Consider the following 23,922-nt stretch of genomic DNA (forward strand, 5'->3'; position numbering starts at 1 on the left):
CACAGGGAACGAAAAGATCTTTTCTTTTATCTCGTCTCTGAAACCGTGGGCTGATCTTACGCAGCTGTTCCCTAAGACGGGTGTCTCTGACCCGACGGGATAAATTCTCTTCAAAGAAAATACTATCCAAGAATGCAAAACCAGTTACATTACCGGGTCCCCGTCACACCTACAGAGAGCTCCACGGCTGCCAGCAGGGCAACTATTTCCACCACCAGCGAACCACATGGAAAGCAGGGGAGCACGGGAGCAGGCCCACCCGAGAGCCACACACACCGCACGTGACTGAGAAAAGGAAAACACCCCCGCTCTACCGTGTCTAAACCACACGTGTGATCAGCAGTAGTCCCCTGCCAGGCAAGAAAGCCACGAGACATGATTAACATTAAGCCTCGTACAAGGCCAGAAAACCGGTTGATAAAAATAAAAACTTTCCATTTCTAGATTCAAATCCGCTGTGCAACTGCATGAACAGGGTCTCTCCTTAGCTCTTCCTCTGGAAGAAGCTGCCTTTTCCTGTGTCATTCGAGGAGCCAGGGGGAGATCTGGGACTGGGTGGGCAGCTTGAAAGGTTCATGGACAAGTGACATGTGCACGACGCTTTGGAATTATTTCAAGGCTTTCTGGCTATTAGTAATAGTTTGAATCTTTCATTTTTATTATGTGTATGATGTCAGGAGCTGTGGCAGGAAGCACATTTTGTCAATTAAATAATTAATCCCACAGCACAATACTCAGGAAAAATTGACATTTGTCAGCCTCAAAGAAAATGAAAGCCTGGGAGGATTTTTCATGATGCTTGCTCAAGAAAAACATAATCTGATGGCAGACTTTCCGTAGTCGTTTCTCCCCTCTACCGACCGCTCCCGCTACAAACACTCCCCGTATCAAACCGCAGAACAGAAAAGGTATTTGCAATGCCTCCCTCGCTCACGGCCTTATCCACCCCACTTCAAAATCCTATCGATTTCATTTGCTAAGCATGTCTCCAGTTTGCTCACTTCTCACTGTCCGCACCAGCACCATTTTAATCCCGCACTGCCTGACGGCAACTCCGAGAAAGCAAAGGGCAATTCTTACACTGAACTGCTCTCCGCTTTGGCAACTGCAGAGATGAGAAGCGTGAGTGCCAGAGGCAGGCTGGCCTGGGTTCAAGTCCCAGCTGGCCCTCGCTAACTAGCCTTGGGAGTGCAGGCCTCTCAGAGCCAAAAAATGTCTCAATCTATGAAAGGGAGAAGCTGGGTGGACATCCCTCACCAGGCGATCTCTTGCACACCCTGCTTGGCGGGTAGACTGGCGTGCGATAAGGCATCGGTGCACAGGAGCTGGAATTCGCAGTCCAGTCCATTGATGCTTTGAAGAAAGTCTAATTTAGGAATGTCAAGTGTCTGCCAGCGCCCTCCCTTGCCGCACTTCTGCTCTTCCTTTCGGCTCTGCTCTTAGACTTCAGTCCACCGCCACCACAAGCTCCCCCATGGGCTGCCTCCCACCCTTCCTCTCTCTCCTTCCTTCCCCTTCTCCCAGGCATGCGTGACTTTCGAGGAGCTGAGGGATTGCACTATTTGGTCTCCTAAGAACGTGGGATCCAGGGTTTCCACAGATGGTATCGCCAACGTCGTCAACGACAGCCTGCGCTGGATGAACACTGCTTAGGAGGTGGAAATTTCAGTGCGCTATTTTTAACCTGTTTAAGCACTCTTGGCTCTGCCAAAAGTCAACGCTTGCCCAGGGGGAGGAGACAGCCTCACACTGCACCCCACGAGCTGCTGTTGTTCTCCTAATACTATTCCACCGCGGAAGGTTTCTTCCCCAGTAGAGCACATGACAGTCATTTTTGTTGCAAAAAGCAAGACAGCACACTGGGTTCAGAATGCCCGCTTTTCTACAGCTACTCCCTTTTTTAAACTGGTGAAAAATGTACACTGATAATGGATGCCAGCTGTGTACACAACGTGGCAGAACAAGTGAGGCACAGACCTCTAAGATGCTCTGTGCTCACTGACCACCTCTGTGCACCTCAAATACGCATTCTCCATCTTCTCTCCTTAAACATGGATTGAGGACGTCAGGTTGTTTTGTCCCAGTTCATACATGTCGATAGTAGTAATTAGTAAGGCAGGCTGCAGGAGGAAGGAGAGCTCTCCTGAGCGAGCCAAGTGAGTTTTCTTTGATGTAAACTGGCTTGGGTGAGTGCTACTTCCATCTAGTGAGGATGGGTCTCTCTACAGTGCAGAGAGGGAAAGATCCACAGGATAGATTTCAAACTTTTGACCAAGTTATTGTGTCATCACTTTTTCTTAAATTTGGTCCTGCCCGATATCAGAGTGAGATCACACTGCCTGTGAGACGACTGGAGAAGAATGCATGTATTCTTCACAGCTGAGTTTACTCCATTTTTCCTTGCCTTCTGATTAAGTTAGCCAAGAGATGCTGTGTTTGATGTGAATTGTGTGTCCAAGACAAATACAAGAGGATTTCCTTTTTCATAAGCAGGAAACTCGCCCAGGTCTCAAGACTGTGTTAGAAGACACAAAGCGGAGCTCCATATTATCTAAAAATTAATTATTTTAAGATAAGGTTCCACCTTAAGTGTGGAACTGGGTAAGTATAGGATTATGAAGTACAGCTATAGAGGTCCTTATCCTGTCGATGGGCTACATAGGCAGAGCACATGGTAAAACTGTTCAACCCAACTGTGCTGTGTTATATTATGGGAACCTAGGATGTTTTAACTTTAATGTTCTAAGTGGTCCAGCAGAAACAAGGGGGCACCTTTCTGTGTTAGGTTCTCATGTGCACGAGCAGATGCAAACACAGCTGGGCTGACAGTCCTGAACACACCTGGGATAGCACTTCTGCCTTACTTCTGAGGCAGAGGCAGGTTTCCTCAGCAGCAGCTCCTGCTCCCCTTGCACCAGTTCTAACTCTGAAGACAGCATCTGCGAGCTCCTGCAGTCAGCTCCAAGGCAGCCCCGGGGACTCGCACTGCGCGCTGATGCACACTGTGGCCATGTGTAGAATCGGAAACCTCACATAAACACCTGGGGCTGCACAATGGCTTTCTTCTCCTGACCACACCTATGTCTGGGGGCCAACGTGACAGCTGGTGGCTCTCTTCCTGTAATCTGGAATACTGTGTGATCATGCAATAGTGCAGAATCACCTTCAGTGGCTATGGCATGGAAATCAGAAAACCCTCAAGTCCCTCGGGCTTGAAGTGTGGCACCTGAAGTTAGCCACGTGTGAGCGTGCTTGGTGCACTAGAACAATCACCTACCTTGTCTAGTGTACTCGTCTGCTTCTCTGTGAACCAAATCCTTTACTCTGTTTCCATAAAGCAGTCGAGAAGAATCATGATCAAAAGCTTTCAAGGTTTCACTGGAACTGTAAGACTTCTGCGTAGGGACCCTACACTCCTCATTGTCTGCCGAGGAATTCGTATACCGCCGCTCTTTCTCTCGTCGGCTCTTAGTCAGGGAGCAGTAAGGCCTACGTTCTTTCACATCCATACTTCATTCCTTCCGGGTGCACATCAGTCCCGCTTGTTACAAATTATGCTCCGAGTTCAATTTTCATTGGCCTCTCTGTAAAGATAAAAGGTTTGATGATTTGAGCATAATGATCATCTATAAACTGACAACCCCCTATCCTCAACCTACAGAACAGTGGAACACTATAGTATTGTCTGTGCAGGAAACGCACTTTCAACAGGAAATTAGTATTTGGAAACTCGGCCTAGACTATTCGGTGACATCAAAAGTGAGGCGCACTTTCTGTCGATGAGAGCTTTGGGTATTCTTTTACGCTACTGTGAGCAGACCAAAAAGTTCATGGAAAATGAACTTTTTCAAACTACAAAAGTAAGTTTATTTTGGTGCAAAAGAACTGTGAAATCCATGCATACTGAGATCTTTCAAAACTTCATGGAAAATGTAGTGCTGAAAACTATGCAGGATTTCAAAGTTTTTGCACCAAAATAAATATCTTTTAATTTCATTTTCCCCAAAGTTTGTGAACTACCCTTGCATACCTGATTTTTCACACCAGGAAAATAATAATAATAATAATAAACACCAGCTCCAATGGTACTACAGAAGCCAGCTAAAAACTGGCTTCAATAAATTTTCCACAATGGAAAAGTTTTTTCCTGTAGTCACTTCTCCATTCACAAATAAATTCCCTTTCTTTTCCTTACAAAACTAGGCTTCCTCCCTCCCCGCCTTTTTCCATTTAAGAGCAGGAGCAAATTGGGAGCTTCTTACAACTGAAACTGACAAAAGCGTGGAACATTTGATTAGTTTCCACAAAGAACTTTTCCTTCCGAGAGCACAATTTTCATGTTTTAAGAACCTAAATGTCTTGAACTGTGGGAAAAGTTGGTCCCCCTCACAGACCCCTCTCCTTAAAAATGCATTTTCCTCTGCAGCAAATGAATTTAATCAGTGCTATTCTGATATTTAAGGCAATTCAAGTGGCTAATTTGATGGGGTCGTTTCCTGCAACTGCCGGCAGCAAGAATCAGTTAGGAGGAGCAAGGCAAATTGTTTCTTTGCTTAGCAACTCTCTTTGTCCTGTATTTGCTGACCTGACAGCAGAAAGAGTGGGTGCAACCTGCTCTGCCACGCAAGAGCCTGAAAAGAGGGAAAGGAGCCCTGGGCTACTCTGCATTTTAAATGGTTCTCCTCTGTCTTTATTCTTCCTCATTTTGTCCTTCCCTTTAATCTCAAGGTCCCGGAAGGCTCTCTCTCCAGCCCTCTGAGTTTTCCCCACACACCACTCCTTCTTTCCTAAGTTCACTTTTTATTTGAGCGATTCCATATAATCAACTTGAAATAAATGATTCCCGCTGGCCCCAGGGTCTTCTCTTTGGTTCCACATGCTTAGGGCTGTGACTTGTATTTAGATCTTGTCTTCCAAGAAGAGTCCCACTCCCAGAGTCTCTCCCCCTCCCCCTCTTCATGGCTCACTATCATTAGACACATCACACAGTTCTTTCATGTGCTCCTGGATGGCTCTGACTCTCCCACGACAACTCAGTTTACAGGGAAGTTGTCAGCAAGGCTTCATTCTTCCTGCACAACACTATGGCTCCTACACCTTGCAAAATACATGCCTTCCATCCAGCTCCACAAAGTGGCAAAACTCTAGGTGGCAGGGATGTCAGAGCTCCATCCTAAGCTTGGAAATGTCCAGGTTGCTTCCTCTTTAAGCAAACAATACCCCCACCCCAGCCCAAACCACCAATAAAGCGCTCCCTCACTCCAATTCTGCATTTCTCTGCTTTGAGCTGAGCCTTACCGTTCAAAGCAGCTGTTATACGAGGAGTTAGAAAAAGTTCATAGAATTAAGTTTACTTGAGTGCAAGACATTTTAAAATCCATGCATGGATTTCTCATAATACATATTTTCCATGAACTTTCAAGATGCTGTCATAATTCAGCCTGGGGTTAAAATGTATCTTGACTTCTCTAGCTTTTTTCTTATTTCTCGTGAATTTGATTTCACCAAAAAACAAACAACAACAACAACAAAAAAGCATTTTTTCACTGACCCGTTCTGAGTCATTACTCCATTATTCTCTATGAATTTTTCAAATAGCTTTTTTTCTCAACATTTATTTATTTAGGAAGTCAAAGTTACAGAGAGAGAGGGAGGGTTGGTGAGAAAGACGGAGATTGAGGGATCCTCCACCTGCTGGTTCACTCCCCATAGGACCGCAACAGCCAGGGCTGGGCCAGGCCAAAGCCAGGAGGCTGGAACTCTGTCCCCATCTCCCATGTAGGTGGCAGGAGTCCAAACACAAGATGGTTACCTTCCACTGCCTTTCCTAGGTGCATTAGCAGGGAACTGGATAGGAAGCGAAGCAGCCAGAACAGGAACAAATGCCCATGAGGGACACCTGTGTTGCAAGTGGCAGCTTTATTGGTCATACCACAATGCTGACCTCTCTAATGGCACTTCATAGGAATCAGATTTCTCCTATTGTAGTCTCTTTTCAATTTAGGGTACTAAATAATTGCAAAGTACGGTAAGAATGACTTTTTATACAACCAGATTAAATCAACACACGAATTCACTCCCTCTATTTCAACAAACAGAAGTTACATCCAGTGAATATATATATATACTCACTGGATGTAACTTCTGTTACATATATATACATATATATATATATATACATACACACATATATATATATATATATATATATATACTGACTAGGGAGTGTTGGGCTCTCTTCCAAGCACCATGGGCTCAGAAGCGAATAGAGTAGCGTTCCTGCCCCCATGAAGCGTCAGCTCAGTCAGGGAAGCAGGAACTCACTCTATTAGAGTTGTTACACAAAAATTACAGGAGGTCTTTTTTTTGGACTAGGCTCCTGCACTGGGTCCCGAAGACCAGAGCAAAAATCAAAATAAAGTCTCTCCTGCTGAGGTTCCATGTCAGCCAAGAGAAAACAGGTTGTTATCTGACCTTCTGAGAAATCTGGGAGAGAGAGATAGCAGCCACGTTCCCTAGGCAGGCCAGTGTCAATCCGCATGATAATGAGGCTCCCTGTGATTTCATCCTCACACAAAGGTAACCTGAGGTAACCCCAGGGTACCCACTGGTTGTTTCTCCATTGTTCTATCTCCCTGTCATTGCCTTACAGGGAAAGTAACTTTGAAATGACCAATTTGCTTTTTGTTCTTTGTTTCTGCTTTGTCCAACCCTTCTCTATCTATAAAACCAAGTCTACCGCTCAGCCCATGGAAACACTTATTCTGTCTTATGGAATGAAATGTTGCCCGATTCTTCAATTGCAGAATAAAGCCAATTAAGATCTTAAATTGTTGTAATTTCATCTTTTTGAATAACTGGATAAAATTGTCTGAATTCAAAGGAAATTTTATTTCCAAAGCAGTCTTGATCTCTTTGGATAGATTCTTAAAAGCTAAACGATCATCAAAAAGCTTTTAATTGACCAGACAAACAAAACTTAAGCATTTTCAGTAATAGAAATTTGAAAATTGAAAATCATAGAAGTTTTATTTCTTGCCTTAAATTGATATCTATTTTAAAAACAAGTGTTGTGTTGTAATGTTGGGGCTGAGAAAATCTTACTGCAACTATGATGTCTGGCGTGCTGAATGCTTTCACTTTTCAATGTGAGAAGAATTCTCCTAACTGAAAAGTTTTAATGTTACAATTTCATAATCTTGCACACTAGATAATCATAAAGTTCTTTAATATGGTAACATGAATATATATTATCATAATTAAAGATGCAACTTTGTGATAATGCTGCCAAGGTTTATAAATCAATAGCAACTGAAAGTCAATAAATTGGTATTAAGAGATAATTTCAGATGAGCTTTACAGAACATCTCTAGACCAAAGAGCTGAGTTTTCTTTATTTATAAGGCAATTCTACAGTGCTGTGATAAATCCAGATATAGTATTCAAATATACTATCAAAGGCAAAGGCAATTTTGATCTTAGAGACACCAAACAATAAAAAGTGCTTTGTATCTGTCATCCCAATTTTGAACATAGTTCAAACTCCTCAAGTATTTAATCTACACTGTAATGTTTGCAACTGCTGATACGCTTCTGATGAGAGTCAATGAGTTCAACACAACTTCAAAAGGCAGTCTTCTGTGTTATCTCCTCCACTCAAGGCTGAAGACGAGGAGGTTAAGAAATGTAGCTGCGTAAGTAGAGCTGAACTGCTGAGGCACTTCGCTGGTGACTGCACAGTCCTAAACAAGGAAGAGGGTCACATACACAGCAAAAAAGCACTCAAGGACCAGGGCATTAGCTGCTTCAGTAGGCAGAGCCCTGGAAGAAACAGGGAAAGCTAACGGGAAGTTAGCCAAAAACCCTTGATTAAACTGGCTACAGCAAGTAGACAACAGTATCCAACCGATCCTGTTGATTTTCATCAGCTCTTTGAAGAACAACTCACTCACTAACTACAGCACTCCTGTGGAAACCACAGCTGGGCTGAAAGCAGACTGCATGACTTGTTTTTTCTCAGTACAGATGGTCACTGACATACGATGGTGTGGCTTATGATATCTGAAGTTTAATGACAGGCATTCAGTAGGAAATGTACTTCTCATTTTGAATTTTGGTCTTGGAGAACATATATGGTAGGATGCTCCTCTGTATTTGCTGAGGGCCACGGCTCCCAGTTAGCGCTTGGTTGCTGAGCTGTGACATTTGGTGGCTTGAGGGTGTTAAATAAATGTACCTTCAGCTTATGATGGGTTTATCAGGTCCTGACCCCTTTAAAAGGTCAAGATATCTGTGCTTCGCAAAATATTTAACTGAAGGGGCCAGCACTGTGGCAGAGCAAGTTAAAACCTTGGCCTGCAGCGCCAGAATCCCATATAGGTACCGGTTAGGGTACCGGCTGCTCCACTTCTGATGCAGCTCCCTGCTAGTGCACCAGGGAAAGCAGAGGAGGATGGCCCCTGCACCTGTATAGGAGACCCACAGGAAGCAACAGGCTCTTCAATGGCTCAGCTCCAGCCATTGAAGTCATTTGGGGAAGTGAACCAGTGGATGACAGACCTTTCTTCTTTCCCTGTCTATACCTCTCTCTGTAACTCTTTCAAATAAATAAAATAAATTTAAAAAAAAAATCAACTTTAAAAAAATATTTGAAGGAATGAATGAACGGGCAGTTCTGGTTCATAGACACTATGTTTACAGTTGATCACATCCTATATTATTTAAAAATACTTCAACACTTGGCAAGATAATTTAACATTATTGTATTGCTTGATAATATATTTCTAACCTTAAAAAACATTTTTTAATTGCACCTTTAGAAATTCACCTTACTTTGAGTTTACGTCTCTCTAAGACCCTTCACGGCAATGATTACAATTTATCAGGCCTGTAATAATCTTAACATCATTTTAATTTTAAAGTTCCATGTACCTATGCAGTGACTTAAACAAAAACAAATATCCAAACCCAAAATATTAAATAAGCTGTTGGTTACACTCACTCATGCTTTGATTGTTATCTATTTTCTGTAAGAATTACTAATCTGTGAATGCCAACTTGAGTATCTTCCACATAGACTGCCCTGCTAATAACTTTATCACAGTTTGCAAAAGCTCACCCGAAAGAATAAGGACACTTTGGAGAAGCATGAATTTATCTCAACACATGTTAAAGATCGAAATTAAATACTCTGTATGAAATACCAACAAGTGTTTACCTTTTGTTACTTATAATTCATATTTTCTCTAATAAGTTAGCACTTATGCCTAATTACCAGTTATGTTAAACAGTAAACATGACATTGTATACTATAAGAATTGCAAAGTATTTCCTTTACTGAGTTGCTAGAGAAATGTCAATTGAACACAAGAGGAAATCAATTGCTATTGTTCATTTTAAAGAAAATTGTATTTCCTGAGGCAAATTTACAAATCAAAGAAATAATTAAGTACAAAACTGAAATCATATTAGGATTTTTTTGTAATGCTAAATGCAAACATGATTAGAATTTGAGCTTACAGTTTCAAATAGCAGAATGCAGCAGAATCTAACTCTCTTCATGGTAAAAAGTTAAAGCACAGAACCCTGAAAAGAAATCTGGGTAAAGAGGAGTCTGTATGATTAATAAAAGTGATGCTTGCTGAGAAGGTACTGGTACAAGAAAACTATAGTAAATGGTGATGGTCGTGCAGTATATACCTAGGCAGATTTCCTTCTTTAAACATGGCAGGAAATAAACAAACCATGCAATAGCAGTAATATATAAAGAGTCAGTATCTGCATCTAGTCAAGATGAAGCAACCCTCCTGTCTGAAACAACAACAACAAAATGGACAAAGAATCTGAATCAACAGTTTTCAAGCCCTTGACATCCATCAGTGAAGGACCATGGGCCCTGGGAGGAAACAAACCCAAGGAGCCCATACGACCCCGGCTCACTGCCTGGAGAATTTCCAGGCTGTAGCGCAAGCAGAGGGAATCTAGAAAAGCCTCGCAGATTTCCACCATGAAAGAGACACAACCAACAGAGCATTGGACAAGAAGGAGCTGCTTGGGGGGAAAAGAACCCTGCAGGACTGCAGAGGGTCCCTCTTGAGGACTGAGGAGCACGTGTTTGTGAGGGGCCACTGGAGGCTGAAAAAGATCCAGCAGGATCACAGCAGGCTTTCCCCGACATTCTGAAAGGCTGAAGTCTGCTTTGTCAGTGCTATCCTGCAGTAGGACACTCCGCAACATTAGCAGCATCTACGCACCGGGAACCAACAGCACCCCGTCATGACAATGACAAATGTCCCCAGAGGTGGGTTGGTTTGGTGCCCACATCCCCTGTCAGAGTGCCTGGGTTACAGTCCTGGCTCTGCTTCTTTGATCAGCTTCCTGCTAAAGTACACCCGGGAAGCAGCCAGTGATGGCTCCATTACTTGGGCCCCTACCCCCCACGTGGGAGACCAAGACTGAGTTCCTGACACCTGGTTTTGGTCTGGTCCAGCTCTTGCTGTTGCAAGCATTGGCGGAGTAAACCAGCAGATGGGCAACCTCTCTGCATGTGTCTGTGTCTATGTCTTTCATCCCTCTGCCTCTCAAATAAAATGAAAATACATATTCTTAAACATCAAGATTTATAGTCTCATGAATCAGTAAAGAGATAACCTTTAAAAAAATGTTTCTAGATATTACCAAATATCCCTGGGGGTAACATATCCTCTCTTGAGGCCCACTGAGTCACAGACAGAATATCGCAGGTTTGTGTGGCACAGGGAAGGAGCTGCCAGTGCTAGGGGCCAGGCTGAGAATAACGCATTCAAACCAACATTATGAGGCTGAGAAGAGCTTGGTGAACAAATGTCACTAGGGCTGGGCAGAGTCAGCGGGGGTAGGGGCATGAGATGACTCCAGAAAGAACTTAAAGGAGAGACAAAGGGCTTCACAGAACAGGTGAAGCAGATTCACCTGCTATGCACCAGTGCTGTGTGATGAATGGAGGTTTTTAAGTAGGCAAGTAACATAACCAGTCAGGTTTTCAGTTTAGAAAGATCTCTCTGGGGACTGGTGGTGTGGCTTAGTGAGTTGAGCTGCCCTCTGCAATGCCAGCATCCCAAATAGGCACCAGCTCGAGTCCCAGCTGCTCCCCACTTCTGATCCAGCTCCCTGCTAATGCCCCTGGGAAAGCAGTGGAAGATGGCCTAAGTACTTGTACCCCTGCACCCACATGGAACATCTGGAAGAAGATGCTGGCTTCTGGCTTTGTCCTGGCCCAACCCTGTCTGTTGTGACCATTTGGGGAATGAGCCAGGGCTTAGATGATAGACCGATAGATCTCTCTCTCTCTCCCTCCCCCCCTCTAACTCTGCCTTTCAAATTAATTAATTAATTAATTATTAATAATAGAAAGATCTCCCTGGCTGAAGCATGGGGAAGAGAGGAGAAGAAGACTCGCTAGCAGGGTTGTACAGCAGTGCAGGCAAGAGAATGACTAGGGAGCCTGAATGGACATGGAGACTTGGAGAAGTGGACCGATTTGAGAAACGATTAGAGGTGGCACCTGCATGACTGTGATGAGCTAAGAGTGAGGAAGAGGAAAGAGTGGAGAATGAGAGCAGGTTTCTGGCCTGAGCGTGTGAGTGAAGAGGGACTTCTCCCAAGACAGAATAGGAAGCCAGCCCTAACCACAGGTTCACACTCCCAGTTCTTGATCTTCTTGAATTCAGAATGTGCACTGAGCAGGTAATATTTGTTCTTTGTGGAAACTAGAAAAAAGGTAAGTGGAAAAAAAATCACACTTTTTTGGTGTTCACCTTTTTACACTTTCCTATGCATATGAATACATGTGGGCATTGTGCAAATTAAAAAAGTCCATGGGAAATGAAACTAAAAATAAGTTTATTTTGGTGCAAAAAATTTGAAATCCAAGCATTTTTTCTATTATATGCATTTTCCATCAACATTTTAAAGATCCCTTGCATATATGGATCTTATAACCTATTCTCTTTTTTTAGAGATTTATTTATTTATTTGAAAGTCAGAGTTACAGAGAGAGAGGAGAAGCAGAGAGAGAGAGAGAGAGAGGTCTTCCATCCGATGGTTCACTCCCCAATTGGCCACAATGGCCAGAGCTGTGCCGAGCTGAAGCCAGGAGCTTCTTCTGGGTCTCCCATGTGGGTGCAGGGGCCCGAGGACTTGGGCCATCTTCAACTGCTTTCCCGGGCCATAGCAGAGAGCTGGATCGGAAGTGGAGCAGCCGGGTCTCGAACCGGCGTCCATAAGGGATGCTGGAGCTTCAGGCCAGGGCATTAACTTGCTGTGCCACAGTGCTGGCCTCATCTTATAACCTATTCTTTAATATATTGTAAACATTTTCATGTAAGTAAAGACATTTATGTCTTCATTTTCAAAACAGTATGAAACTTATTATTTTAGAATTCAAAACTATTCTTTGTGATTTTTCACAGACAGCAATATGTAAACATAATGAAATAAGTAGGAACAGTATACTAAAATAGCTACTGAATAAATGTGAAGAAATATTTCAATTGGAAAACAGAGAATAGTGCCTTTGGCTATAAGAAAAGTGGCTTAAATCTCATCACATCATTAAAAATTATTTTAAAATATTTATATGTAGTAGAAAATTGACACTGGAAATGACCAAAAAGATAATGAGGCTAATTTATTCACAAAAGTGAGAATATATTCTAAGATTTAAAAACAAATAAGGGGCCAGTGCTGTGGGCGCTGATTCGAGTCTCGGTTGCTCCACTTCTGATCCAGCTCTCTGCTATGGCCTGAGAAAGCAGTGGAAGACGGCCCAAGTCCCTGGGCCTCTGCACCACATGGGAGATTAAGAAGCTCCTGGCTCCTGTTAGGATCAGCTCAGCACTCGCCATTGCAGCCATCTGGAGAGTGAATCAGCAGATGGAAGACTTTCTCTCTCTCTCTCTCTCTCTCTCTCTCTCTCTCTCTCTGGCTCTACCTCTCTCTGTAACTCTTTCAAATAAATAAAATAAATCTTTAAAAAAAAATTCACTCGCATGATTTGAAATTAGAAGTGATTCTGTTCTTGATAAAAATATGGAAAGGGATATTTAATAAACAACAGTATTATATGTTCACATAATTACACAGTCTATGATTGCAAAGGCATGATTAACTACAAGAAGGCCATAATCTCTATACTTAGAATAGATGGGAAAAGGCACTCAAGAATCCAAAACAGCTGAGACAAAGGCATCTTTCCTAGCTTACAGATCTTTGGTGTACACAGTGTAAATAATCTCTCTCGGTTTGTTTGCCTGCCTGGATCAACCAATATCCATCAGATCTATTTAAGAATATATGATGGCCTAAACCAGCACCCCGAATACAGAGGCCACCACTGTATTCATCTGCGCTTCAGCATGAGCTAGCCTTTGAAACAATTTGGCAGTAATAATATCTGGTTCAGACGGAGAAGCAAGAAACACAATTGCATGTCGTCAACAAGGCACTATGGTATCCAAACGGCCTCAAGTATACACTAAATAAACAAGTGAACAGACAACGTTGATTTTCCTTACCAACTGTTCCAACTGAATTAAGCAATTCCATCTTCAACTGAACATGCCCACCTCAGTGGACAGGTGAGCCACAATTAAATACAGTGTAAGAATAATGACTCCATTTATTAAACACTTTTCCACACCAGCTATGTTATAAATTGCATTTCTATTCTTGACAGAAGCCCAGGAAGTATATGCTATTTACCAGTTTTACAGGTGAGGAGATTGGAGAAGGAACAGAAAATTTCATACAAGATTTCATACAAGATGCTCACACTCCTTTCCGGTGTTCTTCCACTGATTTGTTTAAAAACTTGCCTGTGAGATCTGCATAACATCAACTCCATATTCAACACTTCAGCCATAACTAGAGAAAACTAAGCAGAGCTTCTAGAGAACATAAAAACACCAAAGCTTGCTACATCATAAACATCACTTCCAGATGTCACTCACTGATCTGGTGACAGTAGCAATGTTGTATGCCACTGGGGGAACTTCTTAAATGAAGACTTAATAGTCTTTCTCTAAGTGCTGGGCTCATTTCTCTCTTTAAGAGTAGACATAAAAGCTCCTTGATGAATTATTAATTTCAGTCTTGATTATTTATTGACTGCTTAAAATATGCCAGGTGCTTTACATATATGACCTCACTTAATCCTCACAACAACCTTCCTAAGTCGGAATTACAAACCCCATTTTCACATAAGAGAACTAAAGTGCACAGAGAGTAACGGACTTGTTCTTGGTCACAGAATCATGAAGTAGCCGAGTGGAACCTGAACACATTTCAGTCTGATTCCAAATCTGTACTCTCAACCAGTGGACTGTACTTCCAAACCTTAGAACAAAAAGGGATTCAATGAAAATTCAAAAATGGATACCACAGGGTGGGGGGAGAGATAAATGTGTCAGCAAAGACTGTAACAAACTGTCAGGATGTCAACAGATCTAGTAATAACAAAGTTAACGAAGGCTGTCATATTGAACATGCCATGGTAATTGAATTTCTAGAGCTCATGGTAGTGTTGGTGTAGGGCGAGGGAGCAAAAATAAAGACCAAGTGAAATTCAAATGACAAGAAGGGCACAACATTCAAGACCAAGAGCTAAAATAGTTTAAAAACAGGTTCAGCTTGCTTCTTTGGGGGAAAGACAATTAGGGAGGCAGTGAACCTTGTTGTGTATCACATGTTTCAGAGGGCTTCCCGGTCCTAAGAGCTTTTGCTTTGGTCCCATCCTGTGTGGGTGAGGCACCAAAGGAGAGGCTTTCCTTACATAGTTGTTATGTATTTAAAGAGAGAGAGAGAAAGTTACCAAAGGAGAGAGCCATTGAAGTCATACTTTTTTTTTTCCCTCCAGTTTTCTGGATAGCCCAAAGGGGTTCCAGTAGAGGAAACTCCAATCCTGCATCCAGAAACCGCCCACACACATCCTCCATGACTGGCTCAGGACTGGACGTGTGATTTAATGCAGGCCAGTAAGGTCAGTCTCATGACCTCTGGGGAATGAGATGTCAGCTTGGAGCTTTTTCCCACCTTTGCTTGGAGAAATTCTGCCTGCCATTGAAATCTATGTCTCAGATTTTGAGGAATATGATTCTTAACAAGTTTTGATGTGGGATTTTTGAATGACAAAATCTGGGAGGGACTATGGCACAGAACTTTGATCAGACAATCCCATGTGTGAAGTCTAGCTCCACTGTGTACCACCTGTGTGACATACGAACTTGGGCAGGCTACTTGAACTCTCTGAGGCTTCGTTTCCTATATTCAATTACCCAAAAGGCTAGGCCAATACCATTCTTATTGAGATGCTAAGAAGATTAAATGAGATAAAGCACATTTTAGCACAGCGACTGGCACACAGCATAATGAGTGCTCAATAAAGGCCAGCTATTTATAATCACATCAAGAACACTGTCCAGTGTCCAAGAATAATGCCCAATGTCATTGGCTTAAACTTCATGAAACTGAGGAAGATGGGCTGAGAAAAATACATCATAGCTCAGACCTACAAGGTTGAGAGGAAGAGATTATACGTCCATAATTAAGTTGATTTTCTGCTAAGCTATTTCAATGAAATTTGAGTTCTGACTTATTTTACTTGAAAATACCATGTCAGCAAACGAGGAAAAAAAAATAGTCCTCAAGACCGATAATTTCAAAATGATTTCAAGTATAGTGTTAACCAAATATTTATGTCTTGGTAGCAGACAGCAGTAGGCAAACACTGGCAGGACTTTCAAGAGGAGCAAAAAAACTGATTAAGAGTCTGCAGATTGAACGAACGGTGTTGGGTTTATTCTAGTAACAACTAGGTGGTGCCCCAGTAACCACCCACAAGTACTTGGAGAATAAAGGCTAACTGCAGTTATTCATGCCTCTTGAGCCCACAGGCAAAATTACTATAATAAACATATACTCTGTCTACTGCCCACCAGACAGTTTTCATCGTGGTCTGAAAAGCACCAAGCCAGCCAAGTGGCACCTCCCTCCTGGAGCCCTAGAGAGCGGGCAATGCCAGGTCCAAGCCGCAGGTGTGTGTCCCTCATATGGGCTCCCCTGTGCAGTGAGGAGACCGAAGCAGACCCCCAAACCCGCTTTCTCCGGGCGGTGAGGAGACCCCTAAACCTGCTTTCTCTGGGAGGTACACAAGCTGGAGGAGGACTGGCTGAGGCTGGCAATGCGCCAGGATTTCAAAACGCCTTCCAGTGCACACAGAGGTATCAGGTGGGTCCTAAGAACTGGGTAAACTCTCAGCTTGCTTTGCTGGCTGCACTTACTCCAGACTACTCCACTCTCTTTCCTTCTCTGGCACATATTGTTTGTTTTTAAACACATTTTAATGAAGCAGTATCAGGGAATATATAAATATGCTCGGTGAGGTATAGGCTCCCATAGAAGTAGCATGTTTTGACATCTCGCGCTGCATCACACACCTTAAAGTGCATATGTACAATATACACAAATATTATGAGTTTTTATAAATGCTGCCAAATAGTCAGGTAAAAATAGGAACCACGTATCCAATTACCTAGTGGCTTGGGATTTCCTGGCTGTTGTCTATCGCAAAGGCAAAAATGTATAAAATTTGTAATTAAAAAAAAAAAAGTTTTTACGGGCCGGCGCCGTGGCTTAACAGGCTAATCCTCCGCCTTGCGGCGCCAGCACACCAGGTTCTAGTCCCGGTCGGGGCGCCGGATTCTATCCCGGTTGCCCCTCATCCAGCCCAGCTCTCTGCTATGGCCCGGGAAGGCAGTGGAGGATGGCCCAAGTCCTTGGGCCCTGCACCCACATGGGAGACCAGGAGAAGCACCTGGCTCCTGGCTTCGGATCAGCACAATGCGCTGGCCGCAGCGGCCATTGGAGGGTGAACCAACGGCAAAAAGGAAGACCTTTCTCTCTGTCTCTCTCTCTCACTATCCACTCTGCCTGTCAAAAAAAAAAAAAAAAGTTTTTACGGGTCAGGCAGGCATGGCTCAATGCAGGTGTCAGGGGCTCCTACTGAGGGTGAGTGGGGGCCATGGAGCAGGCTGCTCTGTCGTCACCCAGGCCAGCACCAGGGCAAGGGCAGCGATGGCCGGTGCCCAAAGGAGGGACGCCTCCCAGTGATGTGCAGGAAGGCAAGAGAGAAGTGGCCCAAGTAAACACTTTCTCAGGCTGCCACTAATGGCAGTTATAAACCAAGGCCGGGATGAAAATGGGCCTTCTCAGATGTCTGCTGAAGTAGGATTCCTTCTCCCTCTTCCTGACCACAAAAGGGCAGTGAAAGCAAGAGCATTCCTAGAGGCACAGGGGGAAAATTCGGCTTCCTTGCCTTCCCACTGACTGCCTGCCAAGTGGGAAAGCTGGACTTTGGCCACTGTGTTTCGTACCTTGGTGATGCATTCTAGACAATTGTTAAAAACCACACTTTCAAGGTAAGCTAGTAAATTGTGGCTACTCAATAAATATTAAATTGCAGCAACAATTTGGAGTAAGTCAGTTTGGTCTGTGCTTCTTCAAAGAAAGACACGACCATGCTGCAGTAGTCACTGTTGAGAAAATATGATCTAATTTTGGCCACTGTAGCTTTGCTGTAGTCATTTAATTTGCTATTCATCTCATTACAAAATAGTTATGATATCAGTTAATAGTTACAGTCAGAACCCATATGCTGGGATGATTTTAATTTAATTTGGATGCAACACTAAGGAAAGGACTCTCTCATTTATGAAAATACCTTCCTCGGGTAGGTGCCACTATACTTACCCATCACCTTCCCAACTGCGTGATGGAATTACTGTCCTAGGCTGCAGGTAGCATTTCCACAACCAGGAGATGTATTAACACTCATTTAATTTTTGGTCCCTTTACTTGCTAACTACCAGTGGGGGGCTAATTAGCACTGATTACAATAATTGTTTTGCATAATGGACACCTGTCACCTATGAACCAGACTGAGCCCACTAACCTGATTTCATGTGGGTCACCACGTTGTACTGATTGCTAGTTATTATTAGTCTAGATTGTAATCTCTTCCCCCATTCACAGTCATCATTTTCCTCTAGGTACTTGTAGGCAAGGGTGAAACCACTCTGGGAAGGCACAATCGTGAATATAGAGTTCCATGATTATTTTTGGAAAACAGCCACATCGCATTGGATCATTTCTACAGTATGTAGTAGTAAACATGTAATGTGGAATATATTTTAATTGCTGTGATGTAAATGAGACTTTGGGGTCATGTTACAGAGTGTTAACTGAAAGATCCAGCTATGACTTTAGCATGCCTGCAGGCCTTTTAAATTGTTATGGGAAATTGCTGCATTCAATTGAGTAGTTTCAACACTGAGCTCCCCTAAGGCTTATTACAGTTTGGCAACATGATGCCAATTTCAACTAATGTACCTAATGCCTTTTTCCTCTCATACTTTATCTGCAGAACCTTTCTCGTATGTACAACCTGAAAACCATGAAACACTGAGCACATGAAGCACTACACACGTGATGCAATTTACCAGTGTGCAATTGGCAGAAATTCTTGGGTATCATACGGCTTCACTTAAATTGGCTTAGAATGCCGTAAGTATCAACATATTAGTCTAATAATAAATAGAAATAAATATAAAATATTTGAATTAGCATCATGTAACTTCCCATTAGCTCTCCTTAAGCAATGCATTCAAGAGAACTCAAAAGATTTAGAGGCGATTAACTTATGATGACACACTTATAAAATATATTACAATTTATAAACATTTTCTTGCCTGCTCTTGTAATGAGTTGCCTTTACAAACTTGGCTGAGTAAATGTATTTCAAATGTGAAGCATGGCTCACTGCTCTACTAGGGGCACATAAGGGGACCCTCCTTCTCTCTGGGGGCATGATGTACAGATCTGTGTAATTTACTGATGCCAAAGGAACAAAGACCAGCCAGATTCCCCATCGCTCTGCCAGACAGAGCCTGGCCCAGCCAGCCCTTCTTCTCAGGTTGACAGTGGTGCTGTCTTAGCCATTTCCCAAGAGATTTGGCTCATACCCTCTTTGGTCAGATATGCAGAACTTTGGGAGTTAGACAGGATTTTAAAAACTCCTTTGCCTCTTACCACTACTGAACTGCAAAAGAACATCTAAGATGGAACCACTGCCTTCTAAACCTTACAAACGAAAGCAAGGAACAGGCATCTGTGAATTAAGCACCACATGTCACTCCGGTATTGGGCGCTGCTACGAGGACACATTCACAGGACCTCACTGAACATTCTGCCCCTTGATGGGAGCTATCCTTCTATCAAAGGCCAAGGCAGAGAAGCGCAGCTCTGCTGAAGCAAAGAAGTGCAGGAGGAAAAGAGAGCTAGGATACAAATCTCAAGTTGCTAGTTAAAAATCTGTTGTACAAGGTGATAAATTATGCCTAAAGTATCAGTAAATCGAATACCATCAGAACACAGAGTAAAATCTCTTCCGCACTGCTGTGCATGGCTCACTGCAAGAACATTTTATTAATCTGATCACATCTAATTTTCTAGTTCAACAAATTCTCCACAATCCTGTTCATAACATCGTTTGAAATACTAAACAGTTTGGTGACACACTGAAAGGAGTAAGACTCAAAACAACACAGAAAAGTCACACACGATTATAATGCAATTATCTCTACAGTAAATCAATGCCTTACAGTGTCAACAGAAGAACGAAACAGTCTCTGTTAATCACACTCTCCACTCGCTGGCCTTTAGGACTGGTTATTCATTAACAATCTGCTGCTTTTTTGAGGTCAGCATGCATTGCCTGCGCCATAGCCTCTTCTATACTTGCAGGGCAGAAAGTGCACGTGTGTCAGAGAAATACGGAGGTATTTCTGGAGATGGCGGTGAGACACTCAGCAGCCGGCAAGGTCTCATGTTCACACCCAGCCCAGCCCAGCTTTCTCAAAGCTAGATACCACCTGCACCTGAGTCTTCAGATCGAAAAAAGAGCGGGGAGAGAAAAAGAGGAGACAAGAGAAGAGGGGGCGGGTATTGTAGCCCAGCAGGTAAGGTACTGCTTGGGACACCTGCCTAACAAACTAGAGTGCCTGGGATTAAGTCCCACCTTCACTTCCAATCCTGCTTCCCATAATGAGCACCCAGGGAGGCAGCGGATGATGACTCAAGTCCTTGGATCCCTCCCTGCACTCCATGTGGGAGACCTACACTGAATTCTGGGCTCCTGGTTTGGGCCTGACCCTGCTCTGGCTGTTGCACAATCTTTCTGTCTCTCTCAGTCACTCCGCCATTCAAATAAATAAAAATAAGTCAACATTCAGAGGAAAAAACAAGAGGAGAAAAAGAAAAGGACAAAGGGCAGGCATTTGGCTTAGAGAAAAGGCTGCCAGTCACGACACACAGCCCACATTGGAGGGTTTGAATTCAATTCCTAGCTCTGCGTCCTAACTCCAGCTTCCTGCTAATGCAGACCTGAGGATGCAACAGGTGATACTCAAGTCACTGGATTCCCGCCCCCATGTAGGAAACCCGAGTTGCCTTCCCAACTCCTGGCTGTGAACCAGTCCAGTCTCAGCCATGGTGGGCAATGGGGGAATGAACCAGAGAATCATTCTGCACCTCTGCTAGTCAAATGAATACATAAAACTAAAATTCAAAAGAATAAAAAGGGGACAGGCAGTGTGACACACGCAGGCAGAGCCGTTGCCTGAGACACTGGATCCCATAGTGGAGCGCTGGTTTGAGTCCTGGTTGCTCCACTTCCAATCCAGCTCCTTGCTAATGTGTTTGGCTGGAACAGCAGCAGCAGATGGCCCAAGTGCTTGGACCCCTGTTGTCCATGTGGGAGACCTGGATGGAGTTCCTGGCTCCAACAGATGGAAGATCTCTTTGTCTCTCCCTCTCTGTCATTCTGCCTTTCCAGTAAGTACATCTTTATAAAAAAGAATAAAAAGAAAACCTTCTGACAGATTGATTTCACTTTCATAGCACCTCTCATTCATGTGCAGTGCATGAATTAGCCAAGGCACAGTGGTTGAAAATGAATGCAGGACAATAAAAGTTCTACACAACCCCACAAGGTCTCCCATCTGTAGCCACGCAAAGCAGTTTTTAGCGGTACCATTCCTCTTTCAGATGGAATGCTATTTTGAGTACAACAGCTGAGAAGCAGGAGGAGTACTGAGTGTAACTGAAGCTTTATTGTGCTCTCATCTTCGATTCAGCTACTGTACACGTGTCTGTATTTCAAAATTTGCAGTCACCCAACAGGAAAATCTACTCTGGTATCGTCATGCACCTTTCTGCCTTGCACACTGTGGGTGTTCAGTGATCACTAATGTTTCCTGAACTTCAATGTTCCAAACAAACCCAAATGAGACAAGAGCTCATTTTAATAAAAACGTAAATTTTCTTGAAAGGCAAAAGAAAATATTGTCTACAGGCCATCCCCTACTTGGCACAACTAGATTCGGTTCATTGGCTTTGTGTATTTTTTTTTACTTGCCAATCCTCTATAGAATCTTCATACTCTATTTCAGATTTTCCTTTTGAATAATGACAACATGATGATCTAGCCAGGAACCTATTACAACAAATCATGCTAGATCATTTATATGTCTCCTTGCCTTTTACTGTGATAAAATTTACTTCTGGAAAAAATAATGATTGACCAAAATACTCTAATTATAATCATGCAATATGAAAACAAAAGGAGAAACCTTCAAATTCAAAATTAAACCATCAAAAATGACCATATACACTAATCTGAGGATTCTAAAGCCATGGCATACCTAGAAAGTTGCTGAACAGACACTAAAAGAAATTTAATGTCCACAGCTAAAATTTATTGAGCACTCACTAAATGTTCATCTTATAGGCCTTATCTCACTTATTTCTATAACAAATCTGTGAGAAGAGGTCTTTATCAAGCCCTTTTTACACATCAGGAAAGCTAAACTCAAAGAAATTAAGTAGCTCACTCAAGGTCACACACCCACTAAGTAGCACAGCTAGGGCTCGAGACCAGCTCTGTATCACATCAGTGTGTGCACTGGTTGATGGCACTCTGTTGACTGCAAGGGCAGGTACATGCAGTCACATTAGGTAAAATGAAATGATGGGTAATATCAATTCTCATGGGAAAGCTTTTAAGGCAGAGATGATCACCCGACGAAGTAAAGAAATATTACTCTTATGTCGTAATATTGTTCAGTGGGGCTTTGGTAAAATCCTGACATCTGATATTGCCTAGTGGAGCAATCCATCTGTGGCGTGCCCCAGCACAGTAACCAATGTGTGAAATTACAGAGTTGAAAAGGCCAGTGTTCATACGTTGGAGCTAATGCAAATAATTTCAGCTATTAATTTTCACACTAAGTTGTGGTGAAAAGCACACAGACTAATTTCAACAAGGTATTTTTAAATAAAAACAATTCAGTCCTTGGTTTATGGTGCAGTTATGAGAGAAGCTGGTTTCATGAGTGAAATTAAGATAGGTTCCCATCACCGAGAATGCTGCAATCCACATAACTAATCACCCATAAAACCTATTACAAACAAACACTACGAAAAACTCAAAAAGCATATAAGAGTGATGAAATTTCTACCTCAATGACTGATAAAGTGAGATATATCAAAAATCAACTGAGCTGGAAAAATGACACACTGTGAAGAGGTGCTTAGGATAAAATGTGGTCAGGATCCTCCATTAGTCAAAGTGATGACTCTCAACACATGGGTATTTTAGGTCCTCATACCTGGAAGCTCAGTTCTTAATGACAGAAGTCTGTCTTCTCACATGGAAATGAGAAAGAATGCCTCCAAAGCCAGCCTGCTCAAGGGAAAATGACTTGTCGGATGAACGGTTCTCAGTCTGAATTTTAAGAAAGCCCTGGCTATCTTTCTATTTTAGAATTATACAAAACACAAATTTATCATATGTTCTTTAAATATTGTTTTCAGAACCAGTCTCTTGGCTTCACATTTTCAATCTTCTTTGACCACTGCTTTGGGCCAACCATAATTCATGACATTTTCTTTGTAACTTCTTAAGAAAAAGACAGTCAGTTGTCTTAAGGAAAACATTGCAGCTATAAAAAAGAGAATCAAAGGCCGGCGCCGTGGCTCACTAGGCTAATCCTCCGCCTTGCGGTGTGGGCACACCGGGTTCTAGTCCCGGTCGGGGCACCGATCCTGTCCCGGTTGCCCCTCTTCCAGGCCAGCTCTCTGCTGTGGCCAGGGAGTGCAGTGGAGGATGGCCCAAGTCCTTAGGCCCTGCACCCCATGGGAGACCAGGAGAAGCACCTGGCTCCTGCCATGGGATCAGCGCGGTGCGCCGGCCGCAGCGCGCCTACCGTGGCGGCCATTGGAGGGTGAACCAACGGCAAAAGGAAGACCTTTCTCTCTGTCTCTCACTGTCCACTCTGCCTGTCAAAAAAAAAAAAAAAAAAAAAAAAAAAGAGAGAGAATCAAGTGTCACAGATAATCACATATCCTGCATTATATAACTTACTTTAAAAACAGCAAAGTTGGTCTGGGCCTGTCCTCTGAACACTGGTGGAAGCTCTACAAAAGTTGGCTGAATAAACACATGACCGACAAAGGACCCCACAAAGGATGACCCAGCAGGAGCCACAGCTTCCTGAGGAACTATCATTCCCGTGACTTTCACCTTGCAAAGGCATCAACAGAAAACTAAAACACTAACTCTCATTTTACAAACAAGAGGGCAGTCCATGATGTGCAGGAAAATAGTAGGAGGGAGCCATTAATGGGTAGTAATCTGTGCAAGAGCTCTAAGGAAGATTTCTCTCTTTTCTTTCTCTTTTTGGATGGATTTTTCTTTGTTAAATTTTTGGCAAAATAGTCAATTTTTTTCCAGTACAAGAAATTAATGAATCCAGACACCCTAAGATAATT

At 42.9% G+C, this 23,922-nt stretch overlaps 1 protein-coding gene across 3 annotated transcripts in view; it reads right to left on the bottom strand.

Moving 5' to 3' along the window:
- Positions 1-23,922, bottom strand: part of TENM3 (teneurin transmembrane protein 3) — a 657,699-nt gene that overhangs the window by 480,504 nt on the left and 153,273 nt on the right. For all 3 annotated transcript variants that reach the window (XM_062213567.1, XM_062213565.1, XM_062213566.1), the window contains exon 2: positions 3,278-3,584. In XM_062213567.1, the coding sequence (XP_062069551.1) occupies positions 3,278-3,509 (232 nt within the window). In that variant the 5' untranslated portion in view covers positions 3,510-3,584. The remainder of the gene's footprint in view (positions 1-3,277; positions 3,585-23,922) is intronic.

This window comes from Lepus europaeus, chromosome 16 (assembly GCF_033115175.1).
Source record: "Lepus europaeus isolate LE1 chromosome 16, mLepTim1.pri, whole genome shotgun sequence".
Taxonomy (NCBI): Eukaryota; Metazoa; Chordata; class Mammalia; order Lagomorpha; family Leporidae; genus Lepus; species Lepus europaeus.